At 33.1% G+C, this 21,033-nt stretch overlaps 1 protein-coding gene across 1 annotated transcript in view; it reads right to left on the minus strand.

Annotated features, from left to right (window-relative positions):
• vstm4b (V-set and transmembrane domain containing 4b) overlaps positions 1 to 21,033 on the minus strand; it is a 38,669-nt gene that overhangs the window by 11,151 nt on the left and 6,485 nt on the right. Inside the window, exons 3-6 of the mRNA XM_058620135.1 lie at positions 17,304 to 17,357; positions 17,014 to 17,121; positions 16,425 to 16,458; positions 16,030 to 16,154 (exon numbers count right to left, since the gene is read on the minus strand). Coding sequence (XP_058476118.1) covers positions 16,030 to 16,154; positions 16,425 to 16,458; positions 17,014 to 17,121; positions 17,304 to 17,357 — 321 coding nt within the window. The remainder of the gene's footprint in view (positions 1 to 16,029; positions 16,155 to 16,424; positions 16,459 to 17,013; positions 17,122 to 17,303; positions 17,358 to 21,033) is intronic.

Consider the following 21,033-nt stretch of genomic DNA (forward strand, 5'->3'; position numbering starts at 1 on the left):
TAGTATAGTATGTCGTCCAAAATCAGATAAAAAAGTCATAGTATAGTATGTCGTCCAAAATCAGTCAAAAAAGTCATAGTATAGTATGTCGTCCAAAATCAGTCAAAAAAGTCATGGTAAAGTTTAGTCCTTTTGTATGTTGACACAATGACATAGTTATGCCTAGTGGCGTAATTGGTAAGTCACTGGTCTAATAAGCCGAGGATGCTGAGTTCAAGTCCCATCAGAGTCATACTTCTTAAAAATTTGAAAAAGTCAAAGTATATCGTCCAAAGTTTGTCAAAAAGGTCATAGTATAGTATGTCGTCCAAAATCATTCAAAGAAGTCATAGTATATTATGTCGTCCAAAATTTGACAAAAAGGTCATAGTATAGTATGTCGTCCAAAATCAGTCAAAATAGTCATAGTATAGTATGTCGTCCAAAATTTGACAAAAAGGTCATAGTATAGTATGTCGTCCAAAATAAGTCAAAAAAGTCATAGTATAGTATGTCGTCCAAAATCAATCAAAAAAGTCATAGTATAGTATGTCGTCCAAAATCAGTCAAAAAAGTCATAGTATAGTATGTCGTCCAAAATCAGTCAAAAATGTCATAGTATAGTATGTCGTCCAAAATTTTAAAAAAAGGTCATAGTATAGTATGTCGTCCAAAATCAGTCAAAAATGTCATAGTATAATATGTCGTTCAAAATCAGTGAAAAAAGGTCATAGTATAGTATGTCGTCCAAAATTTGACAAAAAGGTCATAGTATAGTATGTCGTTCAAAATCATTCAAAAAAGTCATAGTATAGTATGTCGTCGAAAATCAGTCAAAAAAGTCATAGTATAGTATGTCGTCCGAAATCAGTCAAAAAAGTCATAGTATAGTATGTCGTCCAAAATCATTCAAAAAAGTCATAGTATAGTATGTCGTCCAAAATCATTCAAAAAAGTCATAGTATAGTATGTCGTCCAAAATCAGTGAAAAAAGTCATAGTATAGTATGTCGTCCAAAATTTGACAAAAAGGTCATAGTATAGTATGTCGTCCAAAATTTGACAAAAAGGTCATAGTATAGTATGTCGTTCAAAATCATTCAAAAAAGTCATAGTATAGTATGTCGTCCAAAATCATTCAAAAAAGTCATAGTATAGTATGTTGTCCAAAATCAGTCAAAAAAGTCATAGTATAGTATGTCGTCCAAAATCAGTCAAAAAAGTCATAGTATAGTATGTCGTCCAAAATTTGACAAAAAGGTCATAGTATAGTATGTCGTCCAAAATTTGAAAAAAAGGTCATAGTATAGTATGTCGTCCAAAATCAGTCAAAAAAGTCATAGTATAATATGTCGTTCAAAATCAGTGAAAAAAGTCATAGTATAGTATGTCGTCCAAAATTTGACAAAAAGGTCATAGTATAGCATGTCGTCCAAAATTTGACAAAAAGGTCATAGTATAGTATGTCGTTCAAAATCATTCAAAAAAGTCATAGTATAGTATGTCGTCCAAAATCAGTCAAAAAAGTCATAGTATAGTATGTCGTCCAAAATCAGTCAAAAAAGTCATAGTATAGTATGTCGTTCAAAATCAGTGAAAAAAGTCATAGTATAGTATGTCGTCCAAAATTTGACAAAAAGGTCATAGTATAGTATGTCGTCCAAAATCATTCAAAAAAGTCATAGTATATTATGTCGTCCAAAATTTGACAAAAAGGTCAAAGTATAGAATGTCGTTCAAAATCAGTCAAAAAAGTCATAGTATAGTATGTTGTCCAAAATCAGTCAAAAAAGTCATAGTATAGTATGTCGTCCAAAAAAGTCATAGTATAGTATGTTGTCCAAAATCAGTCAAAAAAGTCATAGTATAGTATGTCGTTCAAAATCAGTCAAAAAAGTCATAGTATAGTATGTCGTCCAAAATTTGACAAAAAGGTCATAGTATAGTATGTCGTTCAAAATCAGTGAAAAAGTCATAGTATAGTATGTCGTCCAAAATCAGTCAAAAAAGTCATAGTATAGTATGTCGTCCAAAATCAGTCAAAAACGTCATAGTATAGTATGTCGTCCAAAATTTTACAAAAAGGTCATAGTATAGTATGTCGTCCAAAATCATTCAAAAAAGTCATAGTATAGTATGTCGTCCAAAATCAGTCAAAAAAGTCATAGTATAGTAAGTCGTCCAAAATCAGTCAAAAAAGTCATAGTATAGTATGTCGTCGAAAATTTGACAAAAAGGTCATAGTATAGTATGTCGTTCAAAATCATTCAAAAAAGTCATAGTATAGTATGTCGTCCAAAATCATTCAAAAAAGTCATAGTATAGTATGTCGTCCAAAATCAGTCAAAAAGTCATAGTATAGTATGTCGTCCAAAATCAGTCATAAAGTCATAGTATAGTATGTCGTCCAAAATTTGACAAAAAGGTCATAGTATAGTATGTCGTTCAAAATCATTCAAAAAAGTCATAGTATAGTATGTCGTCCAAAATCAGTCAAAAAAGTCATAGTATAGTATGTCGTCCAAAATCAGATAAAAAAGTCATAGTATAGTATGTCGTCCAAAATCAGTCAAAAAAGTCATAGTATAGTATGTCGTTCAAAATCCGTGAAAAAAGTCATAGTATAGTATGTCGTCCAAAATCAGTCAAAAAAGTCATGGTAAAGTTTAGTCCTTTTGTATGTTGACACAATGACATAGTTATGCCTAGTGGCGTAATTGGTAAGTCACTGGTCTAATAAGCCGAGGATGCTGAGTTCAAGTCCCATCAGAGTCATACTTCTTAAAAATTTGAAAAAGTCAAAGTATATCGTCCAAAGTTTGTCAAAAAGGTCATAGTATAGTATGTCGTCCAAAATTTGACAAAAAGGTCATAGTATAGTATGTCGTCCAAAATCAGTCAAAATAGTCATAGTATAGTATGTCGTCCAAAATTTGACAAAAAGGTCATAGTATAGTATGTCGTCCAAAATGAGTCAAAAAAATCATAGTATAGTATGTCGTCCAAAATCAATCAAAAAAGTCATAGTATAGTATGTCGTCCAAAATCAGTCAAAAAAGTCATAGTATAGTATGTCGTCCAAAATCAATCCAAAAAGTCATAGTATAGTATGTCGTCCAAAATCATTCAAAAAGGTCATAGTATAGTATGTCGTCCAAAATCAGTCAAAAAAGTCATAGTATAGTATGTCGTCCAAAATCAGTCAAAAAAGTCATAGTATAGTATGTCATCCAAAATCATTCAAAAAAGTCATAGTATAGTATGTCGTCCAAAATCATTCAAAAAAGTCATAGTATAGTATGTCGTCAAAAATCAGTCAAAAATGTCATAGTATACTATGTTGTCCAAAATCATTCAAAAAAGTCATAGTATAGTATGTCGTCCAAAATCATTCAAAAAAGTCATAGTATAGTATGTCGTCCAAAATCAGTCAAACTGTCATATTATAGTATGTCGTCCAAAATTTGAAAAAAAGGTCATAGTATAGTATGTCGTCCAAAATCAGTCAAAAATGTCATAGTATAATATGTCGTTCAAAATCAGTGAAAAAAGGTCATAGTATAGTATGTCGTCCAAAATTTGACAAAAAGGTCATAGTATAGTATGTCGTTCAAAATCATTCAAAAAAGTCATAGTATAGTATGTCGTCCAAAATCAGTCAAAAAAGTCATAGTATAGTATGTCGTCCGAAATCAGTCAAAAAAGTCATAGTATAGTATGTCGTCCAAAATCATTCAAAAAAGTCATAGTATAGTATGTCGTCCAAAATCATTCAAAAAAGTCATAGTATAGTATGTCGTCCAAAATCAGTGAAAAAAGTCATAGTATAGTATGTCGTCCAAAATTTGACAAAAAGGTCATAGTATAGTATGTCGTCCAAAATTTGACAAAAAGGTCATAGTATAGTATGTCGTTCAAAATCATTCAAAAAAGTCATAGTATAGTATGTCGTCCAAAATCATTCAAAAAAGTCATAGTATAGTATGTTGTCCAAAATCAGTCAAAAAAGTCATAGTATAGTATGTCGTCCAAAATCAGTCAAAAAAGTCAAAGTATAGTATGTCGTCCAAAATTTGACAAAAAGGTCATAGTATAGTATGTCGTCCAAAATTTGACAAAAAGGTCATAGTATAGTATGTCGTCCAAAATCAGTCAAAAAAGTCATAGTATAATATGTCGTTCAAAATCAGTGAAAAAAGTCATAGTATAGTATGTCGTCCAAAATTTGACAAAAAGGTCATAGTATAGTATGTCGTCCAAAATTTGACAAAAAGGTCATAGTATAGTATGTCGTCCAAAATCATTCAAAAAAGTCATAGTATAGTATGTCGTCCAAAATCAGTCAAAAAAGTCATAGTATAGTATGTCGTCCAAAATCAGTCAAAAAAGTCATAGTATAGTATGTCGTCCAAAATCAGTCAAAAAAGTCATAGTATAGTATGTCGTCCAAAATCAGTCAAAAAAGTCATAGTATAGTATGTCGTTCAAAATCAGTCAAAAAAGTCATAGTATAGTATGTTGTCCAAAATCAGTCAAAAAAGTCATAGTATAGTATGTCGTCCAAAATTTGACAAAAAGATCATAGTATAGTATGTCGTCCAAAATCATTCAAAAAAGTCATAGTATAGTATGTCGTCCAAAATCAGTCAAAAAAGTCATAGTATAGTATGTCCACCAAAATCAATCAAAAAAGTCATAGTATAGTATGTCGTCCAAAATCATTCAAAAAAGTCATGGTATAGTATGTCTTCTAAATCAGTCAAAAAAGTCATAGTATAGTATGTCGTCCAAAATCAGTCAAAAAAGTCATAGTATAGTATGTCGTCCAAAATCAGTCAAAAAAGTCATAGTATAGTATGTCGTCCAAAATCATTCAAAAAAGTCATAGTATAGTATGTCGTCCAAAATCATTCAAAAAAGTCATAGTATAGTATGTCGTCCAAAATCAGTCAAAAAAGTCATAGTATAGTATGTCGTCCAAAATCAGTCAAAAAAGTCATAGTATAGTATGTCGTCCAAAATCAGTCAAAAAAGTCATAGTATAGTATGTCGTCCAAAATCCGTCAAAAAAGTCATAGTATAGTATGTTGTCCAAAATTTGACAAAAAGGTCATAGTATAGTATGTCGTCCAAAATCAGTCAAAAAAGTCATAGTAAACTTTAGTACTTTTGTATGTTGACACAATGACATAGTTATGCCTAGTGGCGTAATTGGTAAGTCACTGGTCTAATATGCCAAGGATGCTGAGTTCAAGTCCCATCAGAGTCAGACTTACTAAAAAGTCATAGTATATCGTCCAAAGCCTGACAAAAAGGTCATAGTATAGTATGTCGTCCAAAATTTGAAAAAAAGGTCATAGTATAGTATGTCGTCCAAAATTTGACAAAAAGGTCATAGTATAGTATGTCGTTCAAAATCATTCAAAAAAGTCATAGTATAGTATGTCGTCCAAAATCAGTCAAAAAAGTCATAGTATAGTATGTCGTCCAAAATCAGTCAAAAAAGTCATAGTATGTCATCCAAAATTTGACAAAAAGATCATAGTATAGTATGTCGTCCAAAATCAGTCAAAAAAGTCATAGTATGTCATCCAAAATTTGACAAAAAGATCATAGTATAGTATGTCGTCCAAAATCAGTCAAAAAAGTCATAGTATAGTATGTCGTCCAAAATCATTCAAAAAAGTCATGGTATAGTATGTCGTCCAAAATCAGTCAAAAAAGTCATAGTATAGTATGTCGTCCAAAATCAGTCAAAAAAGTCATAGTATAGTATGTCGTCCAAAATTTGACAAAAAGGTCATAGTATAGTATGTCGTCCAAAATCAGTCAAAAAAGTGATAGTATAGTATGTCGTCCAAAATCAGTCAAAAAAGTCATAGTATAGTATGTCGTCCAAAATTTGAAAAAAAGGTCATAGTATAGTATGTCGTCCAAAATTTGACAAAAAGGTCATAGTATAGTATGTCGTCCAAAATCAGTCAAAAAAGTCATAGTATAGTATGTCGTCCAAAATCAGTCAAAAAAGTCATAGTATAGTATGTCGTCCAAAATCAGTCAAAAAAGTCATGGTATAGTATGTCTTCAAAAATCAGTCAAAAAAGTCATAGTATAGTATGTCGTCCAAAATCAGTCAAAAAAGTCATAGTATAGTATGTCGTCCAAAATCAGTCAAAAAAGTCATAGTATAGTATGTCGTCCAAAATCATTCAAAAAAGTCATAGTATAGTATGTCGTCCAAAATCATTCAAAAAAGTCATAGTATAGTATGTCGTCCAAAATCAGTCAAAAAAGTCATAGTATAGTATGTCGTCCAAAATCAGTCAAAAAAGTCATAGTATAGTATGTCGTCCAAAATTTGACAAAAAGGTCATAGTATAGTATGTCGTCCAAAATCATTCAAAAAAGTCATAGTATAGTATGTCGTCCAAAATCAGTCAAAAAAGTCATAGTATAGTATGTCGTCCAAAATCATTCAAAAAGGTCATAGTATAGTTTGTCGTCCAAAATCAGTCAAAAAAGTCATAGTATAGTATGTCGTCCAAAATCATTCAAAAAAGTCATAGTATAGTATGTCGTCCAAAATCAGTCAAAAAAGTCATAGTATAGTATGTCGTCCAAAATTTGACAAAAAGGTCATAGTATAGTATGTCGTCCAAAATCAGTCAAAAAAGTGATAGTATAGTATGTCGTCCAAAATCAGTCAAAAAAGTCATAGTATAGTATGTCGTCCAAAATTTGAAAAAAAGGTCATAGTATAGTATGTCGTCCAAAATTTGACAAAAAGGTCATAGTATAGTATGTCGTCCAAAATTTGACAAAAAGGTCATAGTATAGTATGTCGTCCAAAATCAGTCAAAAAAGTCATAGTATAGTATGTCGTTCAAAATCAGTCAAAAAAGTCATAGTATAGTATGTCGTCCAAAATCAGTCAAAAAAGTCATAGTATAGTATGTCGTCCAAAATTTGACAAAAAGATCATAGTATAGTATGTCGTCCAAAATCATTCAAAAAGGTCATAGTATAGTATGTCGTCCAAAATTTGACAAAAAGGTCATAGTATAGTATGTCGTTCAAAATCATTCAAAAAAGTCATAGTATAGTATGTCGTCCAAAATCAGTCAAAAAAATCATAGTATAGTATGTCGTCCAAAATCAGTCAAAAAAGTCATAGTATAGTATGTCGTTCAAAATCAGTGAAAAAAGTCATAGTATAGAATGTCGTTCAAAAACAGTGAAAAAAGTCATAGTATAGTATGTCGTCCAAAATTTGACAAAAAGGTCATAGTATAGTATGACGTCCAAAATTTGACAAAAAGGTCATAGTATAGTATGTCGTCCAAAATCAATCATAAAAGTCATAGTATAGTATGTCGTCCAAAATCAGTCAAAAATGTCATAGTATAGTATGTCGTCCAAAATCAGTGAAAAAAGTCATAGTATAGTATGTCGTTCAAAAACAGTGAAAAAAGTCATAGTATAGTATGTCGTCCAAAATTTGACAAAAAGGTCATAGTATAGTATGACGTCCAAAATTTGACAAAAAGGTCATAGTATAGTATGTCGTCCAAAATCAATCATAAAAGTCATAGTATAGTATGTCGTCCAAAATCAGTCAAAAAAGTCATAGTATAGTATGTCGTCCAAAATCATTCAAAAAATTCATAGTATAGTATGTCGTCCAAAATCATTAAAAAAAGTCATAGTATAGTATGTCGTCCAAAATCATTCAAAAAAGTCATAGTATAGTATGTCGTCCAAAATCATTAAAAAAAGTCATAGTATAGTATGTCGTCCAAAATTTGACAAAAAGGTCATAGTATAGTATGTCGTCCAAAATCAGTCAAAAAAGTCATAGTATAGTATGTCGTTCAAAATCAGTTAAAAAAGTCATAGTATAGTATGTCGTCCAAAATCAGTCAAAAAAGTCATAGTATAGTATGTCGTCCAAAATTTGACAAAAAGATCATAGTATAGTATGTCGTCCAAAATCATTCAAAAAGGTCATAGTATAGTATGTCGTCCAAAATTTGACAAAAAGGTCATAGTATAGTATGTCGTTCAAAATCATTCAAAAAAGTCATAGTATAGTATGTCGTCCAAAATCAGTCAAAAAAATCATAGTATAGTATGTCGTCCAAAATCAGTCAAAAAAGTCATAGTATAGTATGTCGTCCAAAATCAATCATAAAAGTCATAGTATAGTATGTCGTCCAAAATCAGTCAAAAAAGTCATAGTATAGTATGTCGTCCAAAATCATTCAAAAAAGTCATAGTATAGTATGTCGTCCAAAATCATTAAAAAAAGTCATAGTATAGTATGTCGTCCAAAATCAGTCAAAAAAGTCATAGTATAGTATGTCGTCCAAAATCAGTCAAAAAAGTCATAGTATAGTATGTCGTCCAAAATCATTCAAAAAAGTCATAGTATAGTATGTCGTCCAAAATCAGTCAAAAATGTCATAGTATAGTATGTCGTCCAAAATCATTCAAAAAAGTCATAGTATAGTATGTCGTCCAAAATCAGTCAAAAAAGTCATAGTATAGTATGTCGTCCAAAATTTGACAAAAAGGTCATAGTATAGTATGTCGTCCAAAATCATTCAAAAAAGTCATAGTATAGTATGTCGTCGAAAATCAGTCAAAAAAGTCATAGTATAGTATGTCGTCCAAAATCAGTCAAAAAAGTCATAGTAAAGTTTAGTACTTTTGTATGTTGACACAATGATACAGTTACGCCTAGTGGTGTAATTGGTAAGTCACTGGTCTAATAAGCCAAGGATGCTGAGTTCAAGTCCCATCAGAGTCAGACTTATTAAAAATTTGAAAAAAAGTCATAGTATATCGTCCAAAGTTTGACAAAAAGGTCATAGTATAGTATGTCGTCCAAAATTTGACAAAAAGATCATAGTATAGTATGTCGTTCAAAATCATTCAAAAAAGTCATAGTATAGTATGTCGTCCAAAATCATTCAAAAAAGTCATAGTATAGTATGTCGTTCAAAATCAGTGAAAAAAGTCATAGTATAGTATGTCGTCCAAAATTTGACAAAAAGGTCATAGTATAGTATGTCGTCCAAAATTTGACAAAAAGGTCATAGTATAGTATGTCGTCCAAAATCAATCATAAAAGTCATAGTATAGTATGTCGTCCAAAATCAGTCAAAAAAGTCATAGTATAGTATGTCGTCCAAAATCATTCAAAAAAGTCATAGTATAGTATGTCGTCCAAAATCATTCAAAAAAGTCATAGTATAGTATGTCGTCCAAAATCAGTCAAAAATGTCATAGTATAGTATGTCGTCCAAAATCATTCAAAAAAGTCATAGTATAGTATGTCGTCCAAAATCAGTCAAAAAAGTCATAGTATAGTATGTCGTTCAAAATCAGTGAAAAAAGTCATAGTATAGCATGTCGTTCAAAATCAGTGAAAAAAGTCATAGTATAGTATGTCGTCCAAAATTTGACAAAAAGGTCATAGTATAGTATGTCGTCCAAAATTTGACAAAAAGGTCATAGTATAGTATGTCGTCCAAAATCAGTCAAAAATGTCATAGTATAGTATGTCGTCCAAAATTTGACAAAAAGGTCATAGTATAGTATGTCGTCCAAAATTTGACAAAAAGGTCATAGTATAGTATGTCGTCCAAAATCATTCAAAAAAGTCATAGTATAGTATGTCGTTCAAAATCAGTGAAAAAAGTCATAGTATAGTATGTCGTCCAAAATTTGACAAAAAAGTCATAGTATAGTATGTCGTCCAAAATTTGACAAAAAGGTCATAGTATAGTATGTCGTCCAAAATCAGTCAAAAATGTCATAGTATAGTATGTCGTCCAAAATCATTCAAAAAAGTCATAGTATAGTATGTCGTCCAAAATCAGTCAAAAAAGTCATAGTATAGTATGTCGTCCAAAATTTGACAAAAAGGTCATAGTATAGTATGTCGTCCAAAATCATTCAAAAAAAGTCATAGTATAGTATGTCGTCGAAAATCAGTCAAAAAAGTCATAGTATAGTATGTCGTCCAAAATCAGTCAAAAAAGTCATAGTAAAGTTTAGTACTTTTGTATGTTGACACAATGATACAGTTACGCCTAGTGGTGTAATTGGTAAGTCACTGGTCTAATAAGCCAAGGATGCTGAGTTCAAGTCCCATCAGAGTCAGACTTATTAAAAATTTGAAAAAAAGTCATAGTATATCGTCCAAAGTTTGACAAAAAGGTCATAGTATAGTATGTCGTCCAAAATTTGACAAAAAGATCATAGTATAGTATGTCGTTCAAAATCATTCAAAAAAGTCATAGTATAGTATGTCGTCCAAAATCATTCAAAAAAGTCATAGTATAGTATGTCGTTCAAAATCAGTGAAAAAAGTCATAGTATAGTATGTCGTCCAAAATTTGACAAAAAGGTCATAGTATAGTATGTCGTCCAAAATTTGACAAAAAGGTCATAGTATAGTATGTCGTCCAAAATCAATCATAAAAGTCATAGTATAGTATGTCGTCCAAAATCAGTCAAAAAAGTCATAGTATAGTATGTCGTCCAAAATCATTCAAAAAAGTCATAGTATAGTATGTCGTCCAAAATCATTCAAAAAAGTCATAGTATAGTATGTCGTCCAAAATCAGTCAAAAATGTCATAGTATAGTATGTCGTCCAAAATCATTCAAAAAAGTCATAGTATAGTATGTCGTCCAAAATCAGTCAAAAAAGTCATAGTATAGTATGTCGTTCAAAATCAGTGAAAAAAGTCATAGTATAGCATGTCGTTCAAAATCAGTGAAAAAAGTCATAGTATAGTATGTCGTCCAAAATTTGACAAAAAGGTCATAGTATAGTATGTCGTCCAAAATTTGACAAAAAGGTCATAGTATAGTATGTCGTCCAAAATCAGTCAAAAATGTCATAGTATAGTATGTCGTCCAAAATTTGACAAAAAGGTCATAGTATAGTATGTCGTCCAAAATTTGACAAAAAGGTCATAGTATAGTATGTCGTCCAAAATCATTCAAAAAAGTCATAGTATAGTATGTCATCCAAAATCAGTCAAAAAAGTCATAGTATAGTATGTCGTCCAAAATCAGTCAAAAAAGTCATAGTATAGTATGTTGTCTAAAATTTGACAAAAAGGTCATAGTAAAGTATGTCGTCCAAAATCAGTCAAAAAAGTCATAGTATAGTATGTCGTCCAAAATCAATCAAAAAAGTCATAGTATAGTATGTCGTCCAAAATTTGAAAAAAAGGTCATAGTATAGTATGTCGTCCAAAATTTGACAAAAAGGTCATAGTATAGTATGTCGTCCAAAATCATTCAAAAAAGTCATAGTATAGTATGTCGTCCAAAATCAATCATAAAAGTCATAGTAAAGTATGTCGTCCAAAATCAATCAAAAAAGTCATAGTATAGTATGTCGTCCAAAATTTGACAAAAAGATCATAGTATAGTATGTCGTCCAAAATCAGTCAAAAAAGTCATAGTATAGTATGTTGTCCAAAATTTGACAAAAAGTCATAGTATAGTATGTCGTCCAAAATCAGTCAAAAAAGTCATAGTATAGTATGTCGTCCAAAATTTGACTAAAAGGTCATAGTATAGTATGTCGTCCAAAATCAGTCAAAAAAGTCATAGTATAGTATGTCGTCCAAAATCAGTCAAAAAAGTCATAGTATAGTATGTTGTCCAAAATTTGACAAAAAGGTCATAGTATAGTATGTCGTCCAAAATTTGACAAAAAGGTCATAGTATAGTATGTTGTCCAAAATCATTCAAAAAAGTCATAGTATAGTATGTCGTCCAAAATCATTCAAAGAAGTCATAGTATAGTATGTCGTCCAAAAAAGTCATAGTATAGTATGTCGTCCAAAATCAATCATAAAAGTCATAGTATAGTTTGTCGTCCAAAATTTGACAAAATAGTCATAGTATAGTATGTCGTCCAAAACCAGTCAAAAAAGTCATAGTATAGTACGTTGTCCAAAATCAGTCAAAAAAGTCATACTATAGTACGTCGTCCAAAATCAGTCAAAAAAGTCATAGTATAGTACGTCGTCCAAAATCAGTCCAAAAAGTCATAGTATAGTATGTCGTCCAAAATCAATCCAAAAAGTCATAGTATAGTATGTCGTCCAAAATCAGTCCAAAAAGTCATAGTATAGTATGTCGTCCAAAAAAGTCATAGTATAGTATGTCGTCCAAAATCAATCATAAAAGTCATAGTATAGTTTGTTGTCCATAATCAATCAAAAAAGTCATAGTATAGTATGTCGTCCAAAATTTGAAAAAAAGGTCATAGTATAGTATGTCGTCCAAAATTTGACAAAAAGGTCATAGTATAGTATGTCGTCCAAAATCAGTCAAAAATGTCATAGTATAGTATGTCGTCCAAAATTTGACAAAAAGGTCATAGTATAGTATGTCGTCCAAAATTTGACAAAAAGGTCATAGTATAGTATGTCGTCCAAAATCAATCAAAAAAGTCATAGTATAGTATGTCGTCCAAAATCAGTCAAAAATGTCATAGTATAGTATGTCGTCCAAAATTTGACAAAAAGGTCATAGTATAGTATGTCGTGCAAAATCAGTCAAAAAAGTCATAGTATAGTATGTTGTCCAAAATCAGTCAAAAAAGTCATAGTATAGTATGTCGTCCAAAATTTGAAAAAAAGTCATAGTATAGTATGTCGTCCAAAATCATTCAAAAAAGTCATAGTATAGTATGTCGTCCAAAATCATTCAAAGAAGTCATAGTATAGTATGTCGTCCAAAAAAGTCATAGTATAGTCTGTCGTGCAAAATCAGTCAAAAAAGTCATACTATAGTACGTCGTCCAAAATCAGTCAAAAAAGTCATAGTATAGTATGTCGTCCAAAATCAGTCCAAAAAGTCATAGTATAGTATGTCGTCCAAAATCAATCCAAAAAGTCATAGTATAGTATGTCGTCCAAAATCAGTCCAAAAAGTCATAGTATAGTATGTCGTCCACAAAAGTCATAGTATAGTATGTCGTCCAAAATCAATCATAAAAGTCATAGTATAGTTTGTTGTCCATAATCAATCAAAAAAGTCATAGTATAGTATGTCGTCCAAAATTTGAAAAAAAGGTCATAGTATAGTATGTCGTCCAAAATTTGACAAAAAGGTCATAGTATAGTATGTCGTCCAAAATCAGTCAAAAAAGTCATAGTATAGTATGTCGTCCAAAATTTGACAAAAAGGTCATAGTATAGTATGTCGTCCAAAATTTGACAAAAAGGTCATAGTATAGTATGTCGTCCAAAATCAGTCAAAAAAGTTATAGTATAGTATGTCGTCCAAAATTTGACAAAAAGGTCATAGTATAGTATGTCGTCCAAAATTTGACAAAAAGGTCATAGTATAGTATGTCGTCCAAAATCAGTCAAAAAAATCATAGTATAGTATGTCGTCCAAAATCAGTCAAAAAAGTCATAGTATAGTATGTCGTCCAAAATCAATCATAAAAGTCATAGTATAGTTTGTCGTCCAAAATTTGACAAAATAGTCATAGTATAGTATGTCGTCCAAAACCAGTCAAAAAAGTCATAGTATAGTACGTTGTCCAAAATCAGTCAAAAAAGTCATACTATAGTACGTCGTCCAAAATCAGTCAAAAAAGTCATAGTATAGTATGTCGTCCAAAATCAGTCCAAAAAGTCATAGTATAGTATGTCGTCCAAAATCAATCCAAAAAGTCATAGTATAGTATGTCGTCCAAAATCAGTCCAAAAAGTCATAGTATAGTATGTCGTCCAAAAAAGTCATAGTATAGTATGTCGTCCAAAATCAATCATAAAAGTCATAGTATAGTTTGTTGTCCATAATCAATCAAAAAAGTCATAGTATAGTATGTCGTCCAAAATTTGAAAAAAAGGTCATAGTATAGTATGTCGTCCAAAATTTGACAAAAAGGTCATAGTATAGTATGTCGTCCAAAATCAGTCAAAAAAGTCATAGTATAGTATGTCGTCCAAAATTTGACAAAAAGGTCATAGTATAGTATGTCGTCCAAAATTTGACAAAAAGGTCATAGTATAGTATGTCGTCCAAAATCAATCAAAAAAGTCATAGTATAGTATGTCGTCCAAAATCAGTCAAAAATGTCATAGTATAGTATGTCGTCCAAAATTTGACAAAAAGGTCATAGTATAGTATGTCGTGCAAAATCAGTCAAAAAAGTCATAGTATAGTATGTCGTCCAAAATCAGTCAAAAAAGTCATAGTATAGTATGTCGTCCAAAATTTGAAAAAAAGTCATAGTATAGTATGTCGTCCAAAATCATTCAAAAAAGTCATAGTATAGTATGTCGTCCAAAATCATTCAAAGAAGTCATAGTATAGTATGTCGTCCAAAAAAGTCATAGTATAGTCTGTCGTGCAAAATCAGTCAAAAAAGTCATACTATAGTACGTCGTCCAAAATCAGTCAAAAAAGTCATAGTATAGTATGTCGTCCAAAATCAGTCCAAAAAGTCATAGTATAGTATGTCGTCCAAAATCAATCCAAAAAGTCATAGTATAGTATGTCGTCCAAAATCAGTCCAAAAAGTCATAGTATAGTATGTCGTCCACAAAAGTCATAGTATAGTATGTCGTCCAAAATCAATCATAAAAGTCATAGTATAGTTTGTTGTCCATAATCAATCAAAAAAGTCATAGTATAGTATGTCGTCCAAAATTTGAAAAAAAGGTCATAGTATAGTATGTCGTCCAAAATTTGACAAAAAGGTCATAGTATAGTATGTCGTCCAAAATCAGTCAAAAAAGTCATAGTATAGTATGTCGTCCAAAATTTGACAAAAAGGTCATAGTATAGTATGTCGTCCAAAATTTGACAAAAAGGTCATAGTATAGTATGTCGTCCAAAATTTGACAAAAAGGTCATAGTATAGTATGTCGTCCAAAATCAGTCAAAAAAGTTATAGTATAGTATGTCGTCCAAAATTTGACAAAAAGGTCATAGTATAGTATGTCGTCCAAAATTTGACAAAAAGGTCATAGTATAGTATGTCGTCCAAAATCAGTCAAAAAAGTCATAGTATAGTATGTCGTCCAAAATCATTCAAAAAAGTCATGGTATAGTATGTCTTCTAAATCAGTCAAAAAAGTCATAGTATAGTATGTCGTCCAAAATCAGTCAAAAAAGTCATAGTATAGTATGTCGTCCAAAATCAGTCAAAAAAGTCATAGTATAGTATGTCGTCCAAAATCAATCATAAAAGTCATAGTATAGTATGTCGTCCAAAATCAGTCAAAAAAGTCATAGTATAGTATGTCGTCCAAAATCATTCAAAAAGGTCATAGTATAGTATGTCGTCCAAAATCAGTCAAAAAAGTCATAGTATAGTATGTCGTCCAAAATTTGACAAAAAAGTCATAGTATTGTATGTCGTCCAAAATCAATCAAAACAGTCATAGTAAAGTATGTCGTCCAAAATCAGTCAAAAAAGTCATAGTATAGTATGTCGTCCAAAATTTGACAAAAAAGTCATAGTATTGTATGTCGTCCAAAATCAATCAAAACAGTCATAGTAAAGTATGTCGTCCAAAATCAGTCAAAAAAGTCATAGTATAGTATGTCGTCCAAAATTTGACAAAAAAGTCATAGTATAGTATGTCGTCTAAAATCAGTCAAAAAAGTCAGAGTATAGTATGTCGTCCAAAATCAGTCAAAAAAGTCATAGTATAGTATGTCGTCCAAAATCAGTCAAAAAAGTCATACGATAGTATGTTGTCCAAAATCAGTCAAAAAAGTCATAGTATAGTTTAGTACATTAGTATGTTGACACAATGACATAGGTAGGCCTATTGGCATAATTGGTAAGTCACTGGTCTAATAAGCCAAGGATGAGTAGTATAGTATGTTGTCCAAAGTCAGATAATTTTGTACATCTTACTATACTTACATTTTTGTGAGTGTAACATTTTGACCTTTCAAAACAGATTCACGAAGTTGTTTTTCTGATCATCTTTAGCTTTTCCTGTGGAAAATCACATGTGAATCCATGTTTGTGTTTTAGACGACTCTACCTTTGGCCGGAATCTCTGGTGGTAAATCCTCCTGATGGTTCCTGTTCTTTTTCTTCCTGTACCTCCTCTCCTTCTGTGGCAGAGCAGGAGACATACTGACCACGCTGGTGACCGTCTCCCCTGAGCTACAGTGGAAACATGAGGTTCAGTGCAGTTAAGAACATTTCTTCATGTAATTGTTTCCTCAAGAACGTCTTGATGGAATTATTCTAAATTTGGCACACATCTTCACTCGATTTGGTGGTCAAAAAAGGTCATTGAGGCCTAAAAAACCTTTTTTCTTTTCCCTCCACAGAATCCTTTTTGGTCTTTTGAAGATTAGATTCAAGTCACTGCAATGACTGGTTGGTAATTGGAGTTAGAAATAGAAACAATTGTTCCCCTAAAAATCTTACCTGTTCTGTGGACTTTTGACCAGCAGGTAATTATCTGTAAAGATACAACACATTGAGACAATCACATCCATCAAAACACATCTGAAACCAGGTTTGTGGATGTACTGTATTTACAACCTACCAGTTTCTTGAACATCATAAATGCGATATGTAATAGGATGTCTAGTAACAAACAATGCAATCTATGCTACACTAAATAGAGCAAAATGACACTTTAAATTGTTGTTTGTATTGTTTTTTGGGCTGTTGTTGACTGCTCTATGTACGTGTGTATGTCTTATATATGCTTATAATAAAGATGGAAATAAGTGCATGGCTACAATCAGGCACATGTTCATTAATGTCTTTAATTACGTTTATTTACCATAACTCAAATTTTACAAACAAATGAAATTCACTTAAAAGACGCACACACGATGTAGTCAAGCAAACTATAAATAAAAGAAATAAATCATATAAAACAAAGCACAAGCTCCCCATTAATCACAAAACACAAAACCTCATTCACACACCACACATCTCTGAATGTTTCCACGTTATTCAAAGAAAGAAAGGAAGAAGATCAGAGGGGAGTGATCTCAGTGCTCACCTTTTAACCTCTGCTTCCTCTGTATGTACTGACATGTCACCGTCACGGTGAACATGCACATGCAGAGGAGACCGACTGAACAGATGAGCGCTGCACACAAGTAAACATCTGAAACACAGAAACATGAGTTCACTTCACTACAGCAGCTGTGTTTCACTGCACACACACACAGTCTGGCACAGCTATTTATAGAAAACATAGAATAACCTTTTGGGTTGGATTTATTTCTTTTTTGCTTGTCTGTGATGACAAAGTGCACACACACACACACTGGAAATATGACGACTTACCTTCAAACAAGCTCCACAGGCTTTCCTTGGCCTTGGTGGTCGGCAGAACATGCACTACACGGAGAGAGAGAGGGAGAAACATGTAAAGTCCATAGTCATCACTGTGGCTTCCCAGCCCCCTGATTACACACTACCCTCAGTTTAAATACAGCTAAACAAGGTGGACCTACTCCCAGCCCCGATCCTGTCTCTGCCTCACCGACTCTCCAGACAAAACCTCAGTGTGAACCGTTTTGTGGACTCAGTCATCAGTGCAAACATTTGGTTTCGGAGTCATGATTCACTGTAAACTCTCACCTCACATCCACCCATAACCTGAGCCCAACCGGCCCATGCCCTTTAACCTTCACAACAAAGTGTTGTGGTGTGACAGAGACATTTCTTTTTGTCTATTTTGGTCCACACAATGTCCGAGAATTCAGACGTGTCTCTTTTTTCTCTCTGTCAAAACAGTAACATGTTTCCAGGACGATTTAGAGGTTAAAGTTAAAATTTCTGCTCTTATACATCATCGTCCAATCCATCCATCCATCATTTGGGAATCGTAGGGTGTATTGCCTGATAATCCCATAATGATAAATCACAGTATCTATCTGAGAACACTGTTGTCCATCATTATCCCTCCATGTTCCCCTCGGCATGAGGGGTCATGTATCAGTGAAGCTTGTGACACAATTTGGCAGGGACATCTGTCTATAAATGCAAGGACCTTCTGTCTGTCTCTCCGTCTGACTCATAATTACATATCTGTCGAACGGTTTTATTTACAGGCTTCAAACTGGCTCATAACTTACTAAGGACGCTGGAGATTGGATAAGAAATGCAAGAGATATAGGTAGAAATGTGACAGATGTAATGCTAAAAGATCCCCCACAAACACAAAAATACAGACACGCATTGAAGTATGCTTAGAGCACTACGTTTGATATTTGACATCAAACGTTTTTTGTATGACTTACTTACATTCCAACACAGGCCAATATGAATGATAAATTGCCTGTATTTATATAGTGCTTTTCTATTTTCTATTCTCTATTTCTATATCACATCTTTCATACTCATTGCTTGTAGTCTCACGGAGCTGGGACCCAAACCAGCAACCTTCCAGTTGAAATACGACTCACTCTACCACTGAGCCACCGTCTCAAAACATATATATTTTACATTATGCCCCAAAAATCCTACAGGAGCCACAGTGGGCGGCTCAAAGTAAATGCAGCCGAAATATGTAAAGAGAATCCCAACTATGTGCAGCTAAGTTTCCCATACTCAGCAAAAAGTACGCCTCACACACTCACTCATTTCACCGCCTCGTGTGACCACAGTCGCCTTAACGCTACTGTGCTCCTGCTGAGCTGGTGTGGCAGGAAGCTCATGAGGTGACACCCATCGGGGGCATCTTGAAATACCCCAAAACCACCGGCAACTGACGACAAACAGGCTGGCTGTGGGAGAGTTTCCCACAGGCAGAGATGACTGACAAACAAGCGAGCATGCCTGAGATAATCCAAACACACATGCGAAAAAAAATCTTTGCAATAACGTTGGCTGAAGTGTTGTGAGCAAATAAGTATATGGAGTATAAATTAAAAACTGTGAAGCTTTTCATAAAGCTGTGGGATGTTTACAACTAAAACGTAATACTAGAAACGAGTGTCTGCAAGATGCTGCTTTGTGTTCATACTCCTGCACAGTCAAACTAGTCATTCTCTTATGGGATTACCTTTATTAAAACGAAATTTCACTCTGCATGGCGCCAGAAATAACAGGGCATCCTCAAACACGCCATCACACAATCACAAAGCACTGCCGTTAAGTTGAGAGAGTGAAATGAAATAAGCAGCAGTGTCAGCATTTTAGATATCACCTTTTCACATCTACCAAACACAGTTGTGAGATAATCTGTTTTGCTGCCTCCACTTGTCTCATACACATTTCAAACAACTACGTTTACGAGAATCTGGTGTCCTCAGATATGGACTGTTTGGGACATACCTTAGGAATTGGTCCCCCATCTGTGAAACCACTAACCCTACACTGAGTGACCTACATTTTACCGTTTAAATCAGTCAAAGTTATAGGCACGACTTGGCATTTTTACTGTGAGTCACTTTGCAAGTTAAATTTTTCCGTTCCAATTCGATTTTCAGGGAATTTGGACCTATTCTACTCCCCAGCAAGAGCAAAACAATGATATGAAAATGTACGTTTATGATAGATATCTTTCTCACATCATTGACCAGTTTGATAAAGGTGTATCTCAACTCTTTAACAATATGACAGCTATTGATAATGGGTATATACCCTTTGTTTTTACACAGCAACAGCAGCAGTTTTGTTATTTGCAAATAACACAGCTGTAGCCATTTTGTAGCTCGTGAAAATGCTAAAGTCATACAGTACAACACAAAGATAGATGTTGAATCTACAGCATTTGCCAGAGTTTGGACTTAATTGAAGACAGACTTTCTCAAGTTGTATCGAATGGCAGACGATTTCATTTAAACCTCTAACCTCCCCTTCACAGTAAATCATTCCCAGTGTAAATCTTGATAACATTCATGACGTTTATGTGGTGTCATTCGCCTCAGGTTGTGTGTCGCTCTGTCAGCGAGGTGGCTGTATAAAACTGCCTTTTATCCTCATCGACAAAAAACCCTCTTTTTACAGCAACCTCTGAAGGGCTAAAGACTGGATGTGGAAACATCCAACAGACGACTTTTTGTTTATCAGACCCACGGCGTCGCATTCAGTTGCTGACTGTGTGTCAGATTTGTGGTTCTTTTTGTGTCCCAACACACCGAACACTGTAAACATCAACACAAAGATGGAGACTGGAGTGAACAATGATCCCCTGTGTCCATCAATGCTCCATTTTACTGTGTTAAAAAAAGACGAGACAGTGTTCTGTGTTGTTACAAAGCCAAAAATAATCAACCCATTAACATCCTGTTGTGTTTCTGCATCTGCTCTTTAAAGAATGAGCATATTTATGTTCATAGTGGGCTTCTTATTAAAATCTACTCCTTTTCTTGCAGAAAAAAACAACTTTTCTTGTCATAATGATGAATAACACTGAATGCACAATGTAATTTTAGCAGGAAAAATGACACCATCCACATTCACATCAATCCCCTAAAGGCTTTCCTTTATTAAGTTATGCAGCCTACACACAAGGATCTAATAAAGTTGTAATGTACTGTGACTATGCATAATGGCACTTATTGAATCATAGGCCACAACACAAGTTAGTATAGAAGATAAAAAGTAATCAGCATGCACAATCTGGCAATCCCTTTTTTTGTGTGCGTAGAAAAAGCCTTAAAGTTCTGAACAATTTAGCAGGTTATCTTTAATCGCATGACCCTAACAACGGCCATCAATTTCAAACTCAAGTACGATGGTGAACAACAGTTTAAGAGCTATGACCAGAGAATTAGCCAGGATTGTTTCACGTTGGTCCAAAGTTGTACAATGTCTACTGGACATTATTTTCTTGGCCATGTACCACAGTCTGTTTTGTGACCAAATTATACAAGAGAACAAGATTAATCTGGCAGACCTTCTTTGTGTGTGTAGAAAAAGCCAAAGTAGAAACAGGGCAGAGTAGAATGTGGTCCATATTGGCTAATCAGTAGACGTAGCAGGACACACAGTGTTAGATGATCATCATAAAGTTCTGAACAATTTAGATATCTTTAATCACAAGACCCTGACAACGGCCAGGATT

This window comes from Solea solea, chromosome 21 (assembly GCF_958295425.1).
Source record: "Solea solea chromosome 21, fSolSol10.1, whole genome shotgun sequence".
NCBI lineage: Eukaryota > Metazoa > Chordata > Actinopteri > Pleuronectiformes > Soleidae > Solea > Solea solea.